The 25,970-nt window shown below is 44.9% G+C and overlaps 1 protein-coding gene across 2 annotated transcripts; it reads right to left on the bottom strand.

Annotated features, from left to right (window-relative positions):
• Nucleotides 1–25,970, bottom strand: MTMR9 (myotubularin related protein 9). Of its 2 annotated transcripts, XM_031603816.2 has the most exons (10): nucleotides 25,652–25,970; nucleotides 22,381–22,489; nucleotides 21,879–22,004; nucleotides 15,261–15,434; nucleotides 13,083–13,300; nucleotides 11,420–11,581; nucleotides 9,194–9,335; nucleotides 5,890–6,110; nucleotides 4,337–4,488; nucleotides 1–3,463 (listed from the first exon to the last, which is right to left on the bottom strand). In XM_031603816.2, exons 1-10 carry the CDS (start codon nucleotides 25,834–25,836, stop codon nucleotides 3,219–3,221), a joined length of 1,734 nt encoding a protein of 577 aa, XP_031459676.1. In that variant the 5' UTR covers nucleotides 25,837–25,970; the 3' UTR covers nucleotides 1–3,218. The 2 variants fall into 2 exon arrangements, with proteins under 2 accessions (XP_031459676.1, XP_031459677.1); XM_031603817.2 differs by lacking the exons at nucleotides 22,381–22,489; nucleotides 25,652–25,970 and adding an exon at nucleotides 19,823–20,029 and having other exon boundaries at nucleotides 21,879–21,969.

The following is a 25,970-nucleotide window of genomic DNA, read 5'->3' as shown; positions in this document are numbered from 1 at the left end:
TTCTTTTTTTTTTTTTTTGCAGTATATTCAACGCCACAGCAGCCAGGATTCTGTACATGTTCAGCATACATCTAACAACAACACACAGCTCCCAGCCCTGATATTGAGTTTTCAAATGAAGACTGATGCAGCAGCCGAGTCCAATTAGCAATTCCAGATGTTGAGACAGAAGTGCACTCATCACTTAAGTTTGCATGGGCTAACAGATAGATAGCACGCATCACACAGTGCTATTCAGTGTCACAGTTACAAGAAAGGAGTGCTATGATAGACATTTTCCCTTGTACAGGAACCTGTACACGACAGCACTTTCCAAGGCTTTAGCAAAGCACAATGAGAAGCCAACATGCTGTACAGTGCAATTTCAGTTCCATTGTACGCAATGGGACAACAGTGCACTTAAAACAGGTCTCCACATTCAAGAGTTAGATCAATACAATCAAAATATCGAAGGTACATATTTCCCTTTCTCCTCGTGAAAACTGTGCAAGTTTGATTCTTTTTCCCTTTATTCTTTTGGTTAATGGCAGCGTGTCTGCACTGAGCGAGCCCAGGGGAAGGGCCTACAAAGAGTATATGCTAAGGAACAGAAACGGGCATCCCAGCAGCTGTGCAAAGCAGCATCACACTCACAGCCTGGGAAGACACAGCAGTGTGTGGTTAACTCCATGGGGTGAGCCCTGCAGGCTGAGGGGAAGCAAGCTGATCAAAGCAAGGGAATAAGTGTGATAGACATAAGCGAGCAAACAGCTGGAGTGCTCCACAGTCTGGAAAGCACTGGAATGGATAGGTGAAAAGAATTGCAGGTGCCATGAGACATCTGAGAACTGTTTGTTTTCCCTGGAGGATGTGTGGGGTCCACACGTTGGGTGAGCTCTACCACACAGCACCCAGCAGGATTGTACCACTGCACAAAGGGGACTGTTTGCAGAAGAACTAAGGGGAAAAAAGAACAGCCTGCTGCCACTGCTCACAATGACAGGGTCATTTTCACATGAAGACTGCAAATCCATGCCATCTCCCCAGATGCCTGCAGTTTCTGTAAGAGATAAGAGACTACAGCAGCCAAGCAATTACATTAAAAAAGAAAAGAGAACAACCTTCTTTGCTTCTCTTATTATTTAGCTCAATATATAATTACTATGTTAGGAAATTGCATAACCTTTAAGTGTGTTTTATGTACAGTCTGTTATGGGGAAAACAGTTCCTTCCAAATCCTTCTCGTCTGACTCACGATGATGTGTTTTGGACAAACAGCAACAGCAGAAGTTCTGAATGGGATGGGAGTACAACATCCAGGCAGCTGCAGACAGCACAGCCATAGCTCTGAAGGGTGAGCAGTAATATTCAGGGCTTTCATTTGCAATATAAGCAGGCAGCTCCAAAAATCCAGAGCCTGGAAGTGGAAGAAAGGCATGGCCAGCTTGCATCTCCCTTGTTGTGTGCTGCAGGTCTTCAGCCACTCTGATAAATACAAGTGTTCCCTATGTCAGCTGTAATCTAGGGAACATGTCTGCTCTACAAGAGTAGGAAGAAACAGATATTACAGTGAAGTGTTTAAGCCACAGGACTTTAGAAGTTTAGGCTACTCAAGAAGAAAATTAAGGAGATATGGACTGAAGCAAAAGGCATTAAGGTAGTGCTTAATATCAGTCTCCTTCATTGTGGAACACCTTTTAAAAAGGTTTCTTTAGGTGTTACACAGAAGGCTGCTCTCCAGATACTTCCAAGACAACTAAGGAGCCTCTATTTTCATATCTTTATGCTAAGTGGCTTTTAAGCAAAGGCAGCTTCAATCCAAAGCATCAAAAAAATGACACTTAAATTCAACACTTGTCAAAGAGGTCAAGATTGACATCATGCAGCTGCACTGGTTTCAGCAGCAACAGGCTAACAGTGAGCAGCTTACAGTAATCCCAGCCACATGCACTACTTGTTTTCAAAGTCTCCTCAGTTATGGGTAGCTATCAATGAAATCTAGCTGGACAAACACCAACATGAGTTAATGCACCACACCATTCTTATCTGAAGGAGAAAGAGACTTAGAAAAAAAAAAAAGAATCATAAAATAGCAGATTACAGCCACAGAGACAAATAACTACAAAATGAACTTGTTTGGAAGAAAATCTTCTCTAGCATCTTTGAACAGTTTTAGTGTAAGTCATTTGCAGCTGCTGTTAACACTTCTGTAATGTGACAGCCTTCCCATCTGCAGCAGCTACCTGGTATGCTGGATCACGCCAACTCTCAGCTTTAGCTTTGGATGTTTGAGAAAGCATATAGGAAGAGCCTGAGAGAAGAAACAAAATGGAGTAATAATGTTTTGCTGAGCAGTAAATTAAGTGTTGCTTGTGCACTGTGAACCTGTTCAAATGTATAGAAACAGAAGTTCAAGAGGGTAGTGTGGCTCTAAAGAGAACAGCTCCAAGTCCCTTGTTTTGCTCAGCAAGTGAATACACCTCCAGCAATCACAACCTTTTTGTTTTCCAGGTAGAATAAAAAATATTTTTTATTCCTTAGAAGTTACTTGTCCACGAGGAACAATTCCACCTGAAGGTCATAGCTTAAACATTAGCAGCAGAATCCCTATTCAATTCTGTATTGCACTGAAATTTCTTACGTGGTATGTAACCTACTGCTCCCAAACCACAAAACCCCCAAATGTGAGATGTGAAGGCTACTGAAAGCACTGTTTGGACTGGTTGGTCTTGTAGTTAGATTATAACCTTTCTAGGAAACTAAGGAACTAAGCTGCCTTAACTACTTGAGGAGAAAAGGTGCTCTCAGATAGAATGCCTTTAACCTATCTATACATAACTTTGTCTTTTAATCCCGCAAAGAATGTTTAGAAAGTTCAGCAAAAATAAAATAAAAAAGATCAAAGTCCAAAATAAATCTGTAACATTTCATCTCTTGGCCCATCATGATCATCCATACAGCTGGCTGGAGGTACGAGTTTCAGCTTTTTGCTGACACTGCACAAGTAAGAGACAAGAAAGCTGCCAGGAGAGGAAACTATGCCCAGTTGTACCTTCTGTAAACAAAAGAAAATTCCCTCCCAAAAAGCAGGGAGGTACACTGTGTGAAGTGAAGGTTTCAGCAGTGGAGGACTGAGGGTCAGCTGTACCAGAGGACTCTGCAATACATGCACTTTCCATGTTTAATCTTTAACCTAAAAGGAACTGGAAAAGAAAGACCTGAGGCAAAGCCCTGGCAGCTCACGGGTTCTCCTGCATGTCGTCCATCTCATCCACCTCGTCCATCTCATCCATTTCATCCATCTCATCCATCTCGTCCATCTTGTTCATCCTGTCCATCTTGTCCTCTGTTTCTTTCTCCATTATCTGCTTCCTCATTGAATTAACCTTATCCTGAAGAAACCTGTTGTAGTCTACAATCTTCTTCATTTCTTCCTCGGCTTCATCTAGGAATCTGGAAGGCCTGTTCCATCGCAGGAACACACCTGAAAGCCCAGAGACAGAAAAAGTTAGAAGGATTTCATGTAATCAGAGGTGGAACTGCTATTCACATTCTATCAGCTCTCAAGTAACATACATATAGTTTACATATTTTTTCTTACTCTCTTCCCTAAATAGCACTTAGCAATACTGAACCTGCTCTGCATTCACCATTCTGTTAAGTAAGGTTAAAAAATTTGCCTTCTTTTTTTCCTCATACTGATCAGTCCACGTTCAGTCTCTGGCCTCCCACAACAGCCTGCTTATTTCATTGTCATTAGCATTTTAGCACACACAGAATCATAGAATGGCCTGGGTTGAAAAGGCTCAAAATGCTCATCCAGTTCCAACCTCCCTGCTGTGTGCAGGGTCGCCAACCAGCAGACCAGGCTGCCCAGAGCCACATCCAGCCTGGCTCTGAATGCCTGCAGGGATGGGGCATCCACAGCCTCCTTGGGCAACCTGTTTCTGTACATCACACATAGGTCAGAGAAAGTTTCTTGAACAGATGATCTAGTGCACAGATTACCCATCTATTGGCCAGGATAAAGGAGAAAAAGGTCTTGCTTATACAGAATAAAGAAAGCCTGAGGCTTACAGAATTTACCATAGATAAGGCTGCATCACTGCAAAGATATCGTGCTAACAAGTTAAATGGTACTGAGAAGGTTCAGTGTGACCCCTGCCAAAAACTAGCATGTTGCTAAACTTCATGAGGAAGCACTATGCTTCTGGGTAAGCTACATTCCAAACATATTTTGGAACAGATTTCAAAGAGAGTGAGAACGTTAACAGCTGAGACAGACTAAGTATGTAGCAGAGACAACAGAAGCAGATGCTTCACCAGTAGCCACAAAATATAGATGAGCTTGGTTTACCTTCCCAGAGCTGCAGGCTCTGTGGGGCCACAGAGGGCCAGATGACAAGGCTGTTGGCCTCAAAAAGAGGATTCTGGAAATTTTTCAGCTCTTTGGGCTGGTTCACCCAGGACCACAGGGACATAGTCTTCTGCTGCAGCTTCAGTTTAGACCTAGCAAACCCAAAGGACCAAATTAGCTTTCAGTTTTAGACTAAAAATCATAGAATCCTTAGAGTTAGAAGGGACCCTTAAAGGTCATCTAGTTAACTCTCCTGCAGCGAACAGGGACACACATAGCTAGTTCAGGTTGCCCAGGGCTTGATCCAGAAGACAACTCATTTTGTTTTGTCAGATTAGACTGCCACAGGCTTTCCCATGTGCTACTAGCCCAGACAAAGAAATGGATCAACAATTCAAGCTCATCCATTCAGTATCACTCATCAGAATGGCACCAGCTCGGTAGAAACCTAAAAGCAATTTACTCAAAAGCTGTTTCCCCAGCTCTTCTTTGTCATTTCTAATTTGGGTGGAAGTTAGCTGCCTTCTTCTTTCCAGAGGTCAGTCACCTACCCCCAAAATAGTTTGCCTGCCCATTTTGAAAAGGACTCAGTCTTGTTAAGATTGAGTCATGAGGAATGATGGTAGGTCAACACCAAGTGCAATTCCTGGTGTAGGCTTAAGGCAGAATGAGTGCAATGGATATGGCCTGTTAGATCCCTCTGGTGGCAGGAAGCACCAGAGTACAGAAAGAAATGTCTTTTCCTGGGTCAAACCCACCACCTAGAGTTAAACAAGGGTTTCTAGTTGTTGGATTCTAACAAATCTCATCCTGTTGAGCTGCCACCCAGGTGGGATATTTGCCATCCCCAGGCGGCACAACCTTAACACTGGACTTCAAACATGCTTGTGCTCACAGGTGGATGTACTCAGACATGACAGAGGTTATTACACCTAACATTCATATTCTTTCAAATTTCATTTGATTGGTTTTAAACCTGACTTAGTTTTGCAGTCTGACCAGTTCAGCAGCCCTGCAGAAGACAGGAATCTCTTCTAAGCAAAGGTTACTTTCAGGGCTGAGAGGTTTTGAAAGGCTTCACCCCACCTTTATTTTATTTGTATTTATTTGTATGATCAGCACTATTTTTTCCCTCTGTTCCTTCAGAGGTCTTCACACATGGTCTTACTGGACTCAGGAGGCCTGAAAACAGACAGGTTTAAGATAAAAACAGGAAATGAAACCACTGGTAGCTGCCAACTGTCCTGTGGGGTTCCTACCCTCGTGAACTCCAGCAGTGCTGCTCAGTGTGTGCCCAGAGCTGCCCTACTGGTACAGCACAGCATCAGAAGCTGAGCAGGATTCATACGCTGAATGTTGGCTTGCTCAAGGCCTCAAGGCCTCCTCCTCAGAAGAGAAGCCCCCTGGCATTGCAGCACACCATGCAACAAGAGAAACTCACCCGTGTGCAGAGAGACCAAACCATCACCCTCACCTTTTTTCAAGTCAAGCAATATTTTTACCAGACACAAGCTGATATTTTAAGGGGTTCAAGAGCAAGCAATCTCACCAACCTTTCGTTTTCATTGTTTCCCAGGAAAGTCCCAAATTGTGAAGCATAGGCATGCTCAAAGAGTGTAACAAGGAAGTGTTCATTGAATTCAAAAGAGCAAGGAAATTGATGAAGGATTTGCCATACACAGTCCAAAAAGAGAAGAAACACTGGGGCCTCCAATTTCTGCTTGCTATTTGAGTAGGCTGATTGGGCACAGCGTTGCTGAAAAGGATGACCAGCCTACAAAGAAAAATCAGAGCATCACAAAGAGCAACAGAACACGAGTATCACAGCATCAGAGAATGGCCCAGGTTGAAAAGGCTCATAATGATCATCTAGTTTCAACCCCCTGCTACGTGCAGGGTCACCAACCAGCAGCCCAGGCTGCCCAGAGCCACATCCAGCCTGGCCTTGAATGCCTGCAGGGATGGGGCATCCACAGCCTCCTTGGGCAACCTGTTCCAGTGCCTCACCACCCTCTGGCTGAAAAACTTCCTCCTACTATCTAACCTAAACCTCCCCTGTCTCATTTAAAACCATTCTCCCTTGTCCTATCACTGTCCACCCTTGTAAACAGCTGTTCCCCCAGAGTACATGCAGTATGTGCAGCTTCAAACACCCAGTGATACTTTTCTGCCTTTTCAGGCTATGTGGTTGATGGGATATTTTTAACCAAGAACAAACTGCTGTAGTGGCACCAAAGAACCAAGATGAGGTTATTAACTCCAGGAATACAAAGAGTGGAATTAAAGTTCTCTGTTTCAGTCTGGATGGTATTCTAAAGAGTTGTTCACCTTGTGCACATAAAACAGGCTGCTACCCCAAACTGCAAGACTGCAGTGAGAGGTACAGGCCCCATGATGTGCTAGAGGTACAAATGACTCAGTAATAACTTTGAGATCATTAAAGGTGTTAAGGCTGGAGGCAGCCTGGGATGCAGTGAGCACATCCTGGTCGAGTTTGTGATCTCAAGGGATGTGGGTCTGGCAAAGAACGGCATCAGGACCCTGAACTTCGGAAGAGCGAACTTTAAGCTGTTCAATGGACTGTTGGCCACGATCCCCTGGGATGCTGTCTTTAAAACAAAGATGCTGAGGAGAGCTGGCTACTCTTCAAGGACACCTTTCTGAGAAAACAAAAACTCTCCATCCCTCTGAATAAGAAAGCGGGCAGAGGAGGTAGGAAACTGGCGTGGCTCAGCAAGGACCTGCTGGGCGTGCTGAGGGCTAAGAAAGGTGCATACAAGCTCTGGAAACAAGGCCGTGTCCCCTGGGAAGAATACAGGGATGCCATCCAGACCTGCAGATGCAGGATCAGGAAAGCCAGGGCACAGGCAGAACTGAACTTGGTGAGGGATGCGAAAAACAATAGGAAAACTTTCTACAGGTACATTGGCCAGAAGAGACAGGTCAAAGTGAGTGTACCTCCCTTGGTAAATGTAAAGGGAGAACTGGCTTCAACGAAGAGGAGGCTGAGGTACTGAATGACTTGTTTGCCTTGGTTTTCACTGAAGACCAGGATTCTAGTATTTCTCACGTCCCTGAGCCCTGCATCCCTAAATCTTTGGGTGGGGACCAAGGCAGTAAATCCCCCCCCCACTGTAAGGGCAGAGCAAGTCCAAGACTACCTCATGAGACTGAATGTATACAAGTCTATGGGGCCGATGGCATGCATCCCAGGGTTCTGAAGGAGCTGGCTGAGGTGGTTGCCGAGCCGCTCTCCATCGTATTTGAAAACTTGTGGCTGTCAGGTGAGATCCCAGATGACTGGAGGAAGGGACACATTACTCCCATTTATAAGAAAGGGAGCAAGGAGGACCCTGGGAACTACAGGCTGGTGAGTCTCACCTCTGTGCCTGGGAAGATCATGGAACAGATCATCCTGGACAACATGCTTGACCACATGAGGAATGGGCGTGTGATCTAAGACAGCCAGCATGGCTTCACCAGAGGAAGGTCATGAGGTCATGCTTAACCAATCTGGTGGCCTTCTGTGATGGGGTAATGGCATCAGTGGACAAGGGAAAGGCAACTGATGTCACTTAACTGGATTTGAGCAAGGCCTTTGACATGGTCCCCCACCACATCCTTACCTCCAAATTTGAGGGATGTGGATTTGATGGGTGGACCACTCGATGGATAAGAAACTGGTTGAAAGGCCGCAGACAGAGGGTGGTCATCAATGGCTCCATGTCCAGGTGGAGGCCGGTAACGAGCGGCGTCCCCCAGGGGTCTGTCTTGGGACCGGTGCTCTTTAACATCTTTATCAATGACATCGATGATGGAATCGAGTGCACCCTCAGCAAGTTTGCTGATGACACCAAGCTGAGTGGTGCAGTTGACACGGTGGGAGGAAGGGATGCCATTCAGAGGGACCTTGACAGGCTAGAAAGGTGGGCCTGGGTGAACCTGATGAGGTTCAACACGGCAAAGTGCAGAGTTTTGCACTTGGGCCGGAGGAATCCCAGGCATCCCTACAGACTGGAAGGAGAGGTCCTTGAGAGCAGCCCTGTGGAGAAGGACCTGGGGGTCTTGATGGATGAAAAGCTGAACATGAGCCAGCAGTGTAATCTTGCAGCTCAGAAAGCAAATGGTATCCTGGGCTCCACCAGAAGAGGGGTGGCCAGCAGGGACAGGGAGGTGAATGTCTCCCTCTATTCTGCTCTTGTGAGGCCCCATCTGCAGTACTGTGTCTAGGTCTGGAGCTCCCAGTAAAAGAAGGACAGAGAGCTGTTGGCGAGGGTCCAGAATAGGGCCACGAAGATGATCTGAGGATTGGAGCACCTTCACTATGAAGACAGGCTGAGGGAGCTGGGCTTGTTCAGCCTGGAGGTGGTGACTTCATTGCAACCTTTCAGTACCTAATTGGAGCCTACAAACAGGAGGGGAGTCAACTCTTGGAAAGGGTAGATAATGGCAGGACAAGGGGAAATGATTTGGAGTTGAGCCAGGGAAGATTTAGGTTGGATGTCAGGGGGAAGTTCTTTGCTATGAGAGTGGTGAGGTGCTGGAACAGCTGACCAGAGAGGCTGTGGATGCCCCGTCCATCCCTGGAGGTGTTCAAGGCCAGGTTGGATGGGACCCCAGGCAGTTGGCCTGGTATTAAATGTGGATGTTGGTGGCCCTGTCTGTGGCAGGGGCTTGAAGATTCATGATCCTTGAGGTCCCTTCCAACCCTGGCAATTCTGTGATTCTGCTTCTTCAGACAAGGACGACTGTTTGTTCACACATGCATACTTAGGTGTAACCTGTTTACTGCCTCTCAAGCCATTTCCCAATGCAAATGCCAAGAGAACAGATTGACATTTTATCCACCAGACTTACCTGTAGCCACTCCCTGACGAGAAGAGATTCAAAGCCTTTTATGGTCCTGCAGTCTGGATCCAAGATAATCTGTGCCAGAGAAGTTACCTGGAGTGTTGAATCAGTTCCTTCAGTCCCATGAACCAACACTGATGCGCCTTCCCTGTGAGAAAGATGGAAGGGAATAACAGTATGAATGAGCAGAACACATCCCATGAACACACCCCAGTGGATGCCAACCCATCAGACTTTGCTCATCATTTATGGTTTTGATAAGTACTCTGAAATGCTCCCGTACCCTCTGAAGATGGATCATCTTTCCAAATGTTCTGTAAAACAGTACTGTGAGATTCTTGCTCACACCTGCACCTTAACTGGTGTTTAGTGAAAGAGAAGCCAGCCAGTTCAGGAGGAAGAAGGAAGAAAGGCAGAGCTTGATCTCCAGAAAGGGAGACAAATTGTTTATCCTCAGCAAGAAAGCTTGTCTATGAGCCAAGAACAAAAGCTTCCTGCTCATCAGCCAGCACAGGTGAAGCAGCAGAACGTGGGGAGCAAAACACGTGGCAGTCTGGGACAGGAAGGTCTTGCACACTGCTAGGGGCTCACATGACTCACACCCCAGGACAGCTGATTCCCTCCCCTCTTCCTCCATCCTAGGCCACATTTAGATATGCTTCCAGAATCTAATTTAAGTACTCATGAAGGAAAGACTGGATGGTATTAAATGGCATTTATACCCCTTACTCCTCCCAGACCTTGAACTGATGTCTCAATTCTGCTAACATCATTACATAGAAAGGAGATTCACTGCAGGCTATATTTGTTTCTGTGCAGATACCCAAGTTTAGCAGCAAAGCCTGGGTAAAACAGCTCCATCTGAGAAGCAAGTAACCCTGCAGATAGATGTTTTTTAATTGAAAAGCAGTAATAAATCCATAGCTTAAACACTGCAACATCTTTGTTTACAGTCCTAAACCTAAAATAAACCCAGTGCTTCAACAGTTCAGATGATCTTCAGATATTTTCTCTGCTCCTCCCTCAGACAGCAGCAGAGGCCCCTTTACTGCCAAGCACAACTGCAGAAGTCAATCACCAAGCCTATGCTCTCATCAAAGTGAAGCACATGGGGATAACAGTTTTACATTTCATCTTTTTTGCCCCAGAAACATGTTCCAGCCATTCCCTCCCTGGGGCTAACATAACTGAGCCACTTTTATCAGCTAAGCTGCCATCACCAGGCTCTGAGCGAGGCAGGAAAGGCATCAGATTGGTGCTGGCATGTCAGAACTCCAGGTAAACAGAAAAAAGGAGAGGTTAAAAATGGCAAAACCATCTGCTCTCCCAAGAAGCCAGAGGAGTTTCATCACTGATTTTTCTCAGTGTACACAAGGGGAAAGAATTACAGATAAAACCATTGATTTGAGAGCCATCCTTTCCTGGCACAGCCTATAACTAAACAGATACCATCAGTGCTTTTAGAAAGCACAGTAGCTCATATTTCAATGCAGTAATGCTGTTCTACCAACAAGACTGCATTTCAGCTTTGCTTGTGTAGCTGTGTAATGTTCCTCAGCTGCTATGAAAAGCGAGGGGTTCTTCAGCTTTGAGAAAGGCCTTTTCCTTCCAGGGCCACAAAAAGACTGCATTTACACCCCTACATTTGGTCTTAAATCCTGACACCTGACATTAAACTTCTCTCTCAAGCTTGAGGACAAGTTAGTCAAGTTAGGAGCATTTATTAAAGAAATGTTAGGTTAGAAGAAGTCACAAACACTTATAATGAATGAGCAAGATTGCTCAGATAGACTATGGGGATAAAGATTGAGAGCTCTTTGCAATGGACCAATTCCTAGGGGAATAATAAAGAAATCTATTTCAGCAGCCTGAAAGTGACCTGGGGTACTGGAAGCTTTCAGTTGAAAAAATATTTTAGAACTCCAGTAAAACCAACTTTGTCAGAGCGGTGGAAGCAGACACAGGAATAGATCTCATCTAGGTGAGATAATACCCACCCTCAGTCAACATTTCCTCCCTCAGGCTTGTACTCAAATGCAAACGTGAGGTACTAAAGGAATATTCTTTAACTACGAGGAGGAAACAGTGCTGTGCATTAAAAGTGCAAGCAAGCTAGTTCATGGTGGCCAGTTAAGTACTAACACCTAAACAGGAAATAAATGTATTTAACAATTAATCTAACCAGTGAATGAGAAACCTCAGGCTCTTTGAATAACAAATACAAAGCTTTACCTATCAATACACTGAGCAGCTAGGCAAGCTGCAGTAAGTATCTCCTTGATGTAAGTCATCCAGTTGGAAGCTTCCAGTTTACTGAGCCAGCGGTCCATGTTGTGTGACTGGTCATTGCAAGCTTCTACAAGTTTGATGAGGCTTTCCTGCAGAATATTAAACCTTTGGGAAGAGCAAAATATTGAAAATATTAGCAGTAATGCAGAAAAACAGACAAGACACACATTGATCTCAGAATTACTGACATCAAAATGAAGCACTGAGAGTTATGCATAGTTACACGAGGAAGGATGACCCCAGAGATGTCATGTCATCATTCAGAGCCTGCTTTCACCAGGAATCCCAAGCTATGGCTAGATGCCAGCAGAACACCACTCTCTGGACAGAAGTTGTCTCTTCCATTTCAAAACAAATTGCCTCATGGGGTATTACAACAGAGCTCAGATCTGAGCTCTGCCTGCATTCAGCCATACCTACACTTTATATGCAAAGTGCTTCAGCAGCCTTAGTCCTGTTATCAAATACACGTGTTACTGCAGTCTGGCATGGACATTAGCAAGCGTGAGCCAAGCTTCAAGTGTTTTGTTTCCTATTACACTAGCTGCTTTAACCTGCAGAGCTGCCACAGTAACCCAAAAACCATTCATCACATAATTCCCATTGCGACACACAACTCTAAGCTAGACTCAGCTTCGCAGTGTAGGACCACACAAAGATTAGTTTGGCTAAGTTAATAAGGTAGAAGGATAGGGAGAGGGAATGCATTTTGTTCCACTTTTGCAGTTGTTGTAGTGCATCCTCAAGATCTGGAAAGCTGGCAATCTGCATGCAGTGGTAAAGTGAGCTGCTTCTCCGACCCTACATCACAACATGCCATCCAGAGGCATCAAACTACAAATGGATCAGATGTCACTTCACACTGACTCCAGCACGTGCTCAGGGTAACAAAGGATGCAGCCAGTAGACTAGACCTCAAAAAGCTTAAAAAAACCTTACAAGAAACGCAGAGGGAGGAATGAATAAACCTGATGCCTACCATCCACCTGCAAAGTAACCAACGTCAAGCTCAATTCCATATGGTTTTGAGAAGCAAAGCCTAACAATTCAAAGCAGAGGATAGGAAAATCCTTCTATTAGCTCCTCAGAAGCTAGCCTACACAGCAAGTAAGAAGAGTAACTGACTTCCAACAGATCCAGCAACATTACTGCATGCCCATATAGAAAGACTCCCCAAAAGCAAGGCTTAGGACAAAGCCTTGAACAAAGTCAGATAAAAGGTCTGTTTAATCCAGCAACTTGTCTCCATGTAGCCAATAAAATATTAAATTTCCAGAGAAAAGTACCAGATACAAAGCTGTGACAGCCACGCTCAAGTCCTCACCTGTAGCAATTCTCTAGCAAAGGACTTCCTCATTCCTGTGCACTGCAAAGAGGAAAGCTGGATTGCAACTACTGATAGTTAGAAACATAGATGGCATAGGGAGATTGCAAAATATCTGAAACCTGCAGCAGCAGCAAAGCCAAAACCCTTCATTTTGCTAGAATGCAATCCTGTTGACAACAATCAAGATGCATGGCCATGTCTTACAGAAGACAATTATTCCATGGAGCTGGCGTGGCTCTGCTAACACAACCCTACAAAGCCCTGTGTGATCTCACCCACCTCTCAATGCACCTGTGAATCCTCCTCCACTGGGGATAATACACTTCTTGTTCAAAGCCTCCTCCTTTGGCCCTGGCCTGCTGGGCAGCATTCAGGGACCTCGTGTCAATGATGTACCCACGCTTCCCAGGACGAAGAGTGGCATTAACAAGCTTCTCATCTTCTTTACAGCGTCTCCCATTTGTACCTGTCAGAGGCTGGCTGCTTCGCATCATGACCTGTGGAAACAAGTAATCCCAAATCAGAAAACAGAGTCTTAAGACTCTCAACCTTAAGGATCTTCTTACATATCTGCTCAGAGAGGAAAATGCAAATGGAGCACTCCCAGATCTGCAGTTTTTTTGTGGTGTCCTTCCAATATTTGAGAAGAGTGTATAAACAGGAGGGGGAACAGCTGTTTACAAGGTGGCTAGTGACAGGACAAGGGGAATGGTTTTAAACTGAGACAGGTGAGGTTTAGGTTAGATCTTAGGAGGAAGTTTTTCACCCAGAGGGTGGTAAGGCACTGGAACAGGTTGCCCAAGGAGGTTGTGGATGCCCCATTCCTGCAGGCATTCAAGGCCAGGCTGGATGTGGCTCTGGGCAGCCTGGTCTGCTGGTTGGTGACCTGCACACAGCAGGGGTTGGAACTGGATGAGCACTGTGGTCCTTTTCAACCCTGGCCATTCTATGATTCAAACACGTCTCTCATCCCGTTGCACTTCTTATATCTGCTTCATGTTTGATCCACCACATCAGGACAATCAGAAAAATGTGCTTGTCTGCACTATTTGATGCACAAAAACACTGTCCCATGTTTCTCTGGTTCCTCCTGTTCCCCTTGCCCTGAATCTTCCATTCTTTCAAGTGCAGAGACTGAGCTTATTCAAAAGTCGTGCAATCATTTGGCAGAGCACCTCTTACATTAGACTTCTCAGAGACCTAATCCCTTTAATTGTTATAGCAGGGCCATCTTCACAAACTCCTGCTGACGATTCCTTCACAAACCACTGTTTTTAGGATCATCATTTTAAAAGTCTCTTTCCAAATCTGTGTGTCACTCGAGTCATCCAGGTGCTAAAGATGCAGATAAATTAGGTATAGCTCTACTCAGCAGCTACATTAATAAGCCCTAGTTCTAAAGATCAATTAGCTGAGATTTTTCTTTCATAATTGCCTTTCAAACTAAAGCTCTGCTGCATACCAACAGCTGAAGCATTCAAGAGGTGAGGGCAGCCAATCAGCACCCCCAGCTGTACTGAGAGCCAAGAGAGCAACACGACAGACAGCATTACTGTCACAAGTTCACTCACTGAGACAAATGCTGTTACATTCCTCACACCTGAAATATGCACAATTCAGATGGGTGACTGAACAAATCTTCTTTCAACAGCTTTCACCCAAGCAGAGAAAGAGTTGAATGCATGGCTTAGGAAACTGGAGGGAAAAAAAAACAAACACAAAAGTAGAGTACTGCTGGATTAGATTAGGTGTCCTTACAAATCTTGTCTATGGGAAGTGAGAATACAGCATCTGACCCAGGAACCTGGATCAAAGATGCAAGCTGGGCATTTCACATCCTCAGAACTGACTACATCAGCAAGATACAGGGAATTACTCAATGATTTCATGAAGTACATATAATTATAACATATCAGTTCCTGGAGTCTGTGCAATAGCAGGATTTTGCTGCTCCTGAAACATGTTATATTGAAAGGCTTGGAGAACAGATTGTTCTGATCACTCAACCAACAGTTACACAGCAGAAGCAGTGCTGGCTCTGTGCACACTTGCTGTCACCACAATTCCACTGTGAAGGAGGCAGCCTATCACCCAGAGACAGGACAATGTGGTTTCTGCCATCCTTTCAGTACGAAGCCTCTTGGCAGATAAAGCAAGTTAGGGTGCCAATCGTGGCTTTACAAGCTCACAGCACTAAGGGCAAGATGAGACAAGCTCATGCCGTGTATGTGCCCAAACAAGCATATTAATAGCTATTTCTAAGATGGAGGTTACTCATTCCATCACCCAGAAGCAGTTTCGAAGCTTAAAAATAAGTCGGAAAATAATATGAGAGAATGTCTCATGAACTGGATTAAGTCTAGAGCACAAGTTGTTTGTCATTAAAGAAGGCTGAAGAGATCTGAGCAGGTTTATATACTTCTTTCAAGTACAACCAACTAACCAAATGCAGCTTACCATGCCATTCTTCTTATGATAATAGCTGAGGACTGGGAAGCGACCTCCATGGCGATACACTGCAACTTTCTGAAGCGTTTCATCATCGATGCATCTGGGGACAATAACCACTGGAGGGTAGGAAGGGCAGATGGAGAAGTCCTTATTGATATAGCTTAGACGCCATTCATCTGTCTGAAAGAGATGAGCACATACAGGCACCGGGTCAGAACACAGCCTGTTACTCCTACAGTAAGGCTTACTAAGGAAAAGGAGCTTCCAGAGTCAGATACAGAAGGTATACCCCTGCCTATAGCCCTTCTAGCATCCACTTACAGAATTGCTGATCCTTTCCCCTCCCAAAAAACCCCAACCTCCTGATGCTGTTTGCAACCATACTGCAGCAGCCCCTAGAAGCTCATTACCAGTGCATGCAGGTCATCTCTTCTGCTGCCTGCAAAGCACCAAGATGATTTTGCTTGTTGAGGTGTGCAATTTGTTCAACAACAGCTCCTGATTTAGTTTTTCCACATTCTCAAACAGCACAAAATTAACTCACATGGTCAGAAATATGTGGTTGTGGCTTTGAATTATATCACAGGCACAGCAAGAAACATACCTGCAGTACACACTGTGGTCTAAGTTACTAAAGCAGGCAACTTCAGTCTTAGAGAGAGCACAGCATCTCACTCCCAGAGTGACCTCAGAACAGGAACATATAAACACTGCTGTAACCATGGATTTCAATAAAAATAAATAAATAAGGTACAAGTAACATAAACCTATAACTATGCTGAGACTGGAACTGCTAACACTTAAGTTCTCTGCTGCCCACAGGGTAAAGAATGCCAAGAAATCACCCATTTCAGGTGATAAAGCTGCGTTAAGGTTAAAATTGCAATTTCACACCTCCAGTCTGGGCTCTGCTTTACGTAAAGCATTACAGCTCTTTCTCCAAAAGCACTTCCTAGAACCACCCCAGCATCTGAGCACAAAGTTCTCATCGTGAACTCCCATTACATAATTTTCCAGCTTCCAGCAGCCCAATGCTTGTGCAAGAACCTGCAGGCTGCCAGCATTCAGCCGGTGCTATTTCCAACAAGCAGCTGGCAGAACACATGGGCTATCAGATACCTCGGGTCACACAAGACAGTTGGCTCTATTTCAGGTAAAACCAAAGGTCAACAAGTGGTCTCACTGGTGAGAGGCTCTCACTGAAGTCTAGGCTCAATACTGCCCTACCTGAAGCCTTGGACGAGCCCAACCTGCATGCTCAGCCCAGCACTGACACCACCCTGGGACAGCAAAGCATTGCAGGCTTTGACTAGAAGCAGACTTTCTGTCTGTGATCATATGAAGAAAACTGATTCATAGAATCATAGAATGGTCTGGGTTGAAAAGGGCCTCAAAGATTATCTAGTTTCAACCCCCCTGCTATGTGCAGGGTCCCCAGTCACTAGATCAGGCTGCCCAGAGCCACATCCAGTCTGGCCTTGAATGCCTTCAGAAAGGCCAGCTCTGATCAGGAGGTCTCTTGTCCTCTTAGCTTCTCTCCACAGGCATGCTACCTCTTGTCTTACACCTCCTGACTGATACCCAATCATACAAAACTACTTGCCCAGCTCACTGGATCAATTTAGAAGCGTTTCCTTGCAAGGAAGCACTCCCACTAGATAAACAAGCTTCTCCAATCCATGACATGGCTTCATCATCAACAGATGCACTGCAAGGGATGTGGGGCCCAAGGGGCAGCAAAACTGTCTTTTGGTGGCAGACTATGAAAGATGCTGGAAAATACAACAGTGTGTATTATCAAGAACAGCAATTGGTACCTGGGTTCAGTTCATTTACCTCAAGACAGCTTTCTGAATATCTACACTAAAGAGTAAAGTGTTTCCCAGATGCCAAAGTTAAACTGCCTCTGGCAAACACATCACAGGAAGAGATGAAAATGCCTTGATTGCATATGAGAGGCTGACTAGTGACAGCTCATGCTTTTGGTGCATCAAAAATGATGGTTTTAGAGCTCGTTGGGGTGCCTGTGTCAAATTACAGCACATTTGAGATGACCATACACAACTTATTTACAATGGAAAATAATATGCATGGACATAGAAAGGAACTGACAAATATTTTACTGTCACATAGGATGCAGGGAAGGCAGAATCAAAACTCTGCAGTACACTTTTTGAGAGACTGGCTGTCACTGATATCACCAGTATGACAGGGAACGAAAGCAGCAACCTGATTTATCTCCACTGGTAACTTCACTCTGCCCACAACTACCTCTCCTCACCATTTATAACATGATACAGATACTGTTATGTCATCCAGTTGTAATCTATATGGCAAGGAAGAGGAGAATGGCAGCAATTAGCACTATTTGCCTTCTGCAGCATGGCCATTTCTGCAGAGATCCAGTTACCCTCTGCAGAGCTGTCAAAACTGACTCCAGCATGAACTTCTCCCAGCAAGAGATCTGTGCTTGAAGGAGCCTCAAAACCAAATTCCAGTTAAGGCTGGAAGTGCAAAGGATTATGGAATGAGCACAAAAGGGGAGAAGACTCCAAAGGAAGAAAGGTAGTCAGTGTTAGCACGAGATTCTCACATTTCTACATTGTTTGTCTTGGTACTTTTTTAGAGATAGCAACTTTCAAATGTTACTGGCAGGCTAGAGCAATAGTTATCCTTCCTCCCAAATGCTTATCATTGCTAGAAGAGGTCACTGTCAACAAAAGAGTATGAAGTAATTTGGGCTCTGCTAATAAGACTTAGAAGAGCACTAGAAGCCCACATGGAGCTAGAAGAACCCTGCAAAGCAGCAACAGGAGGTCCCTACCAGGAACAGGCAGATGGCTGCAAGCCCTGCAACAGTTTGAGCAGAGATGAGAAGGATAACAACAGATGCAAAGATTGATCCTTGTCTGACAGAAGTAAAATCTACACCATTGCAAAGCAAGCCAGAAAATTCAGCTACTCATAAGAAACTCCAGGACAGTAGATAAAAGCTGTCCAGGATTCTAAGTTCCTTCCTACATTGACAAAGGAAAAAAAGAACCCAGTTTGGTGGCAGTGAAATACTCTTGTGTTGATTGTTGTTAATGTACAAACTTTTCAGGGCCTTTTCACTTAACTTTAAGAGGAAGCTGCATTTTCAGAGTTACAGTTCACAGTATGCTGCAGTCCTACAAGTGAGCAGAAGGGAAGCCTGTCCATCCCCATCTATTAGCTCTCCTCTGATTACTCAGACAATCGGAAAATCCAGTTGGGTATTCTAATCCCATTCAGTCACTCACTGTCCTTTACTCCTCTCACACATTTATCTTTACAGTCTCATCCGACAGCACAGCAGTTTGGAGCCTGCAGGCACTAAGGACTTTCTGCTCTGCTTCTGTGACATTTTTACAAAGCATCAGCCCAACACTTCGCTGACTAATTCTCAGCTGAACTGCCCTGTCCATGTGTTGGGTATAGCAGAATAGTTCATGGAGTCGGTGCTTGATGAGAATCCTGCTACCCTGTGCTGGAGATTATTCCTTAGAAAATAAATATCACATTCTGCAACACTCCTCAACAAATGACAGCACACTCAAATTAGTAAATTGCTCTATTTTATTCAGATCAAATGAAATCCTTTATGGATTGAAGGTGAGAATGTGTGGCAGAGAAACAGCCTCCCAAATCCCAAACCTGAGCTAGAATGGGGAGTGCTGTCTGTCAAGGTCTGGGAGCAATGCTGGGTGAATCATATGATTCTATGATATATTCCATCAGACCAAAGCATCAGGAACCACACAGGCAAATCTCAGTGTTGAGAGAACAACATCAGTCAAGATAAATAGACTATTATTACACAGCAAAATATCACAGTAAAAAAATAGGCAATATGTTATGTCATCTTTTTAAAAATCTAACTTGTATACTTTGCCACTTCAAGTGTCTAAGAGCTTTAAAACTGTCCTGTAACAGACAATTGCTGAATGCACTATTAGAACTAGCATGGGTGATGAGCTGCTGCCATACAGAGGAAGGGAAGGCACCACACATACAGATGGATAACAGAAGAGAGGAAACAACCTCCTGAATTCCATTCATTTAACTTAACAGAAAAAAAAAGAATTGGTCACTTGTTGTAGTTTGTCACAGAAGCTTAATTATAGAACAAGAAGTGTTTGTTCAACAATATTTGCCTGTTGTTTAGGGAAAGTAAGTCAACCAAACATGGCTTTTGTCTCCATTTCTTTAAAAAATTGAAAGAAATGCCAAAGTTTGGTGTTAAAAGCCAAGAATTAATCAACAACTGTCAGAAATGCTTCTTCGAAAGGAATGAATCATTGCCATTGAGACACAGCACTACAAAGTAATGAGGTTTTTAAATAAGTCTTCCAAGAAGCATATGTTCAGAAAGCTGAGAGATCCACGAAGAAGTTATCAGGGCACTTTTAAATATCTGTATGAAAAAACAGTATACCAATAGATGTGTGTTAGCAGCTGCATCTCTGTGCTGGTACATTCAGAAGTCAGCAGTGAGCCAATGCCTGAAATCTAAAAAGGTTTTCAAATACTCAGAAAAAGGAAAGCACCTCCTGCATCCTCTCACTGAGCTCTGAGATCTCCTGCTGCTGCCTTCCTGCTCTCACACGTCCTCCCATCACACAGGACCCGCTTCTGTTCCCTTCCTTTTGATTTCCACTGAAATGCCTGCACATTTCCTCTGCTGAGCTGGGCACACATCTGCTTCTTTGCCTCCAAACAGGAGAGTGCTCTGATTATATGCTTGACTCACCCAACTGCAATTAAAACAAAAGGCGTGGTGCTGTTATTGTAACAGATCAGCTTGCATGACTTCTGTAGGTAAAGCTAGGACAAGTGAGAGTACTCTAATTATGAGACAAAAAAAGAAAGATCCCTGAACTCCCTTAATTTCCTAGTGATCTCACCATAGGAATCCAGCCAAGCTAATCAGATCCAGTTATTACTCAAACAGGAAACAACAAATCCTGCAGACAGGCTGGACTGCAGATAAAAAAAATCAATATTCTTTGATGTTGTGCTAATGGATGTAGGCTCAGAAAGCCAAGATGATGCAGCAAGCACACAATGTGAAACAGACTTGGAGCAGAGAGGCTAACCCAAGGCACTGTTAAAACAGACAGGGTCCAGCCCACTCCATCAAATTCAGCATCCTAAAATGAAGAGATCCAACATGAAATTCCACAAGAACAATTGAGGGCTGGAGCACATCCCCTACAAAGACAGGCTGAGGGAGCTGGGCTTGTTCAGCCTGGAGAAAAGAAGGCTGTGAGTGACCTCATTGCAGCCTTTCAGTACCTAAATGGAGCCTACAGACAGGAGGGGAATCAACTCTTGGAAAGGGGAGATAACAGCAGGACAAAGGAAAATGGTTTGAAGTTGAGGAAGGGAAGATTGAGGTTGGATGTCAGGGGGAAGTTCTTTGCTATGAGAGTGGTGAGGTGCTGGAACAGCTGCCTAGAGAGGCTGTGGATGCCCCGTCCATCCCTGGAGGTGTTCAAGGCCAGGTTGGATGGGGCCCTGGGAAGCCTGGTCTGCTATTAAATGTGGAGGTTGGTGGCCCTGCATGTGGTGGTGGGGTTGGAGCTTCATGATCCTTGAGGTTCCTTCCAACTTGGAATATTCAGGGATTCTGTGAACAGTTGCTACTCCTCAGGTACCAAAATAACGTCAACATGTCTGCACGGCACCTGGAAGAACACAACTAGAAATCCTCTCCTCTGAACCTTCCCAGTATTTCCCCAGCATAAGCTAGAGCAGAGAGTATTTGGAATTGGGCATCAATATGTCACCCTCCAAGTACAAAATTTCTACTAATTTTTAAAGATTTTTTCATAGATTTCTTTGTTTAAAGATGTCTTGTTTCAGTTAAGAGGTTGACAAAGATTCACCCTTCTCTAGATGCAAAATTAACTCGAGCAAATCCATGCCAGAGATCCTGAATCTCCATCTCCAAAGGACAGAAGATGTTTGTCTTCCCAGGCAGCATTACATGGGCCTCAGAACTCCATTTGTACAATGACATCTGTACACCAGATGGTAATATTTAGCAGAAACAGAAATGCCTGATATTCAGAGAGAATACTTGAACAACGCTCCTTTCCTATCCAGGCACTGGACAGCTATCAACAGATTTTCAGACCAGACATTATAGGAGGAAAACTCTTCATAGAATCACAGAATGGCCTGGGTTGAAAAGGACCACACTGCTCATCTCATTCCAACCCCCTGCTATGTGCAGGGTCGCCAACCAGCAGACCAGGCTGCCCAGAGCCACATCCAGCCTGACCTTGAATGCCTGCAGGGATGGGGCATCCACAGCCTCCTTGGGCAACCTGTTCCAGTGCCTCACCACCCTCTGGCTGAAACACTTGCTCCTCATATCCAACCTAAACCTCCCTTGTCTCAGTTTAAGACCATTCCCCCTTGTCCTATCAATATCCACCCTCACAAACAGCCGTTCCCCCTCCTGTTTATATGCTCCCTTCAAGTACTGGAAGGCCACAATGAGGTTTCCCCCAGAGCTTTCTCTTCTCCAAGCTGTATTCAAGAACTACTTGCACAAGTATACCCGAGTGCCTGTGCAAATCTTTACACTCAACTTACCACTGAATTGAGGACTTCAAACTCTTTCTCGGGCAGAAAAGCACTCCATCCATCTTCAACAATTTCAAACATGGGCCGGTAGAAGAATGGGTACATAAGAGTGACAGAATCCAACGTAGAAAGTGCCTGTGTGGGTGAGAAAAATAAACACGTGGCTAAGATTCAAACATTTTCCTCTAAAACATCACTTGCTGTATTGTCTTTCTCTAATACTGGTGATGAAAGCTTAAGAAACTTAAGTGATCCAAAAGTATACAGCTACCAAGCTTGAAATACAGTCACCTGAAGGGTAGTTTAGCAGTCATATAGCCAAGTATCACAAGAAAGCTGATAATCATCTAACCACAATGGGGGGTTTGCCTGCATAGTAACCCTTGTGCAAGCCATGATATTTAACAGCACAATAAGGAATAGGACACATCCTACATGACATTTACCCACTTATTTGAGAAGAGCTAAAGCAGAAGTCTGAAAATCCATGCTTACCATTATAAATTCTTACCTCAATAGAGCTAGCAATGTTCAGACACTCCTCCATTCCAGGAATATCCAGCTGAATAATTCGCAGATCTTTGCATTTTATAACGATGGATCCCAGTGAGCCCAGAAACCTAGAGCAAGACATGAAAAGCCTTTTCAGAACGTGATGAAGTATTATAGCTTTTCCTACAAGACAAAATGCCATTAGCAGTAATTCCTCTACAATACATACACTATCATCTTTCCAAAGTGTATATACATTTGGTAGTTTTCAAGCTGCACTCCACTTTATTTCATCTGTGTGGTGTTTCATTACAGATGGAAAAGACTTTCATCCCAACTTTGCCTTAAAATATGAAAGGGGCACCTACTCGTCTGGTCTGATAAGGAGGGCCAGGTTGTATGGGGCTGTGAGCAACATAGTCTAGAGGGAGGTGTCCCTGCCTATAGCAGGGAGTTGGAACTGGGTGATCTTAAAGGTTCCTTCCAACCCAAACCGTTTCTATGATTCCATGAAGTTCTCAGCCTCCTTAATGTGATATGCTGAAACTTTAAGGACAGCTGAAAACAAGTAAGCAGAAATTCATTTTTAAAACATTTCAGGCTGGCTATATTACATCCCATTAACAAACAAGTTTGGTTTCTGATACCTGCAGTGCCACAGAGCTATCTGTTCTGTGAACCTCAGAAGTGAAGCTCTTATCACAAGCACTTACAAAGCAAACCAGAAAAGCTCTATGCTGAGAAGTAAACACAGCACACAGACGCCCTCTCCAGTCTTCCTTGTGTATCTGAAAGCTGGATGATGCCTGAGCAGAAAAGGAGTGGTTTTTTCCCCACTTAAAGTTGTCAGCAGCATTCACAGAAACAACATAGATTTCAGTTTGCAAAACAGAGGGCTAAGGAAGAGCAGAAAAGTTTCCTCATTCACCAGAAGAGCGCTTGCAGCAGTCAGGAATGATGCAAGAAACAGAAGCAGATGAGAACTGAAGGGCCAGGTTTCAGTCAGAGCACACACATACAGGGTCAGAGCTGTACCTGCTCTAAAAGGAGACTGTTGCTAAGCTGTGGTTGCTTCACTTGGACTGCAAGACATGCATGTAATTTAGAAATTACTTCAGCTGAAAGGAGATCATCTATTTCTTCAGTGCAAAGGTCAGCATGCAGAACCTATTACAACTTTAGTATTGCTGAAGGAAGAACTAGAGGCATTTTGAGGCACTTCTGCATCTCCAACACAGCTGGTCTGTGCACAGCACTGCAATAAGCACACGCAATTTCAGACTCCCAGTGTGCAGAACCAGCAGAGCAGCACTCCCTTTCCCTGCTACTTTAAGGAAAAGCTCCACGTGAGATCACTTGAGACTGTTTCTCTTCTCAATAATCCCATAAAAAGGACTTGTAAGGTCATATTTAGTTGCAGGAAAAACCTCCAGAAATTAAAGAGCACCTTGAGGGCTGGTAAATAGTGAAAACACTTTCATACAGAACACAAATCACGAAAGTGGGAGAAGAGACAACAAACCTGACACGATATCACAGCTGTAGTGCACTAATAAAACAAGGCAGTGCCAAAGAGGAGATTCCTACAATCCTTATTGGCTTGAAGAGCCCTCTTATTGCATTCCCTCTAGCACTGAGAAGAGCATTCTCTCCCATCATTTTGTATATGGACAATTACTCACACAAAGCCGTTCTCAGAGAGGAAAATGTCCACTCCAGAGACCTTTTAACACTCCTAGTTTCTTTGGTATTAACTAATTTTTTTTAGTGAAACTCAAAAACCCTTTAGAGAAGAGAAAGCTCTGGGGAGACCTCATTTTGGCCTTCCAGTACTTGAAGGGAGCATATAAACAGGAGGGGGAACGGCTGTTTACAAGGGTGAAGAAGGATAGGATAAGGGGGAATGGTTTTAAATGAGACAGGGGAGGTTTAGTTAGATATGAGGAGGAAGTTTTTCCCCCAGAGGGTGGTGAGGCACTGGAACAGAACAGGTTGCCCAAGGAGGCTGTGGATGCCCCATCCCTGCAGGCATTCAAGGCCAGGCTGGATGTGGCTCTGGGCAGCCTGGTCTGCTGGTTGGAGACCTGCACATAGCAGGGGGTTGGAACCAGATGAGCACTGTGGTCCTTTTCAACCCAGGCCATTCTATAATTCTATGAAAAAAAAAAAAAAGAGAAGCTTCTTCATAATCATTTTATAAGACAGAGCTATAGCTGATTTAGTAGCAGCAGCAATGAGGACAAGGCCAAACCACCCTGATGACTGAGCAGTGCCAGATCGGAGCAGATTTCCTTAGGTTTCACTCTGTTCCTTTCCATCCTCAGGCCGGGAAACAGTATTTCTCAGAATCACTAGGAGATATCAGAGTCAAAGGAATGAACTCAACTAGTGCCAAGTCCTTTACCCACTCTGAGAAAGCCTGATTTTTAAAACCACTGCTGCTGGATCTTTCCTGTTTTTGGCAGAGGGAAAACCTGTTTTTCCAGATTAATTTAAGAGAGGAGAACAGGGGAGATTTATATTATATTACTAAACTAAAAAGAGGACTACAGTGAAGCAGCACTGGATTAAGGCCAGAAAGGGGGCTGTCACTCAACAGAACAAGGGAAGCACAGTGAGGAAACAGCATACAGAACAGAAACAATGTGGAGAAGATTCATCTCTGAAGTTTCTGTGACAAAAGGAGCTGGGCAAGGGTAAAGTGCCACTGGAGAGCCACCACACCGCTTCACCACACTGTCCTGGCAAGGAACATCACAGTGCTAAGTGCTAATAATTCCAGGAGGAGCAGGGGGGGGAGAATCACAGAATGGCTTGGGTTGGAAGGGACCTCAAGGATCATGAAGCTCCAACCCCACCACCACATATAGGACCATCAACCTCCACATTTCATAGCAGACCAGCTGCCCAGGGCCCCATCCAACCTGGCCTTGAACACCTCAGGGATGGACGGGGCATCCACAGCCTCTCTGGGCAGCTGTTCCAGCACCTCACCACTCTCATAGTTAAGAACTTCCCGCTGACATCCAACCTCAGTCTTCCCTCCTTCAACTTCAAACCATTTCCCTTTGTCCTGCTATTATCTACCCTTTCAAAGAGTTGACTCCCCTCCTGTTTGTAGGTTCCCGTTAGGCACTGAAATGCTACAGCGAGGTCACCCCGCAGCCTTCTTTTCTGCACGCGGAACAAGCCTGAAGAAACCCGACGGGCGTTAAGAGCTGCGAATGGAGCCCGCCGAACCCCGAGACAACCGCGCAGGAGGGCAGGGAGGCAGGCGGGAAGGGCCGCACCTTTTCTCAATGCAGTCGATATTGGAGTGCAGCAGCCACAGCTCCTCCTCGTTATCCTGGCGCCGAGAGGAGAAGATGAGGTGGTGGCCGGTGAGGCACAGCGTTCCCTCCACGGTCGGGTGGAAGGGCCGGTGCAGGACGGCGTTGTCCGCCCGGGGAGTCTTGATCAGCTCGGCGAACTCCATGCTGGCAGGGAACGAAGGAAACCGAGAGCACCGGCGCCGAGAGGGGCCCGGCCGCCGCCAGCAGCCCCGGGCCGGCGGGAGCGGAAGTGGAACGGGCGGACCGCCCGCCGCTAACCGGAGGAGGCGGCGATCAT

Source organism: Phasianus colchicus, chromosome 2 (genome assembly GCF_987193195.1).
Source record: "Phasianus colchicus chromosome 2, bPhaCol1.hap1.1, whole genome shotgun sequence".
Classification (NCBI taxonomy): Eukaryota; Metazoa; Chordata; class Aves; order Galliformes; family Phasianidae; genus Phasianus; species Phasianus colchicus.
This window is presented reverse-complemented; position numbering and strand designations above follow the sequence as displayed.

Excerpts from the sequence above, each read along its gene's own strand:
- MTMR9 (XM_031603816.2), bottom strand. The coding sequence starts at position 25,836 with ATGGAGTTCGCCGAGCTGATCAAGACTCCCCGGGCGGACAACGCCGTC. Across the intron at positions 9,336-11,419 it reads GCTGCTCAGTGTATTGATAG|GGAAGGCGCATCAGTGTTGG; the intron begins GTAAAGCTTTGT and ends TCTTTCTCACAG. Across the intron at positions 4,489-5,889 it reads GGAAACAATGAAAACGAAAG|GTCTAAACTGAAGCTGCAGC; the intron begins GTTGGTGAGATT and ends TGGGTTTGCTAG.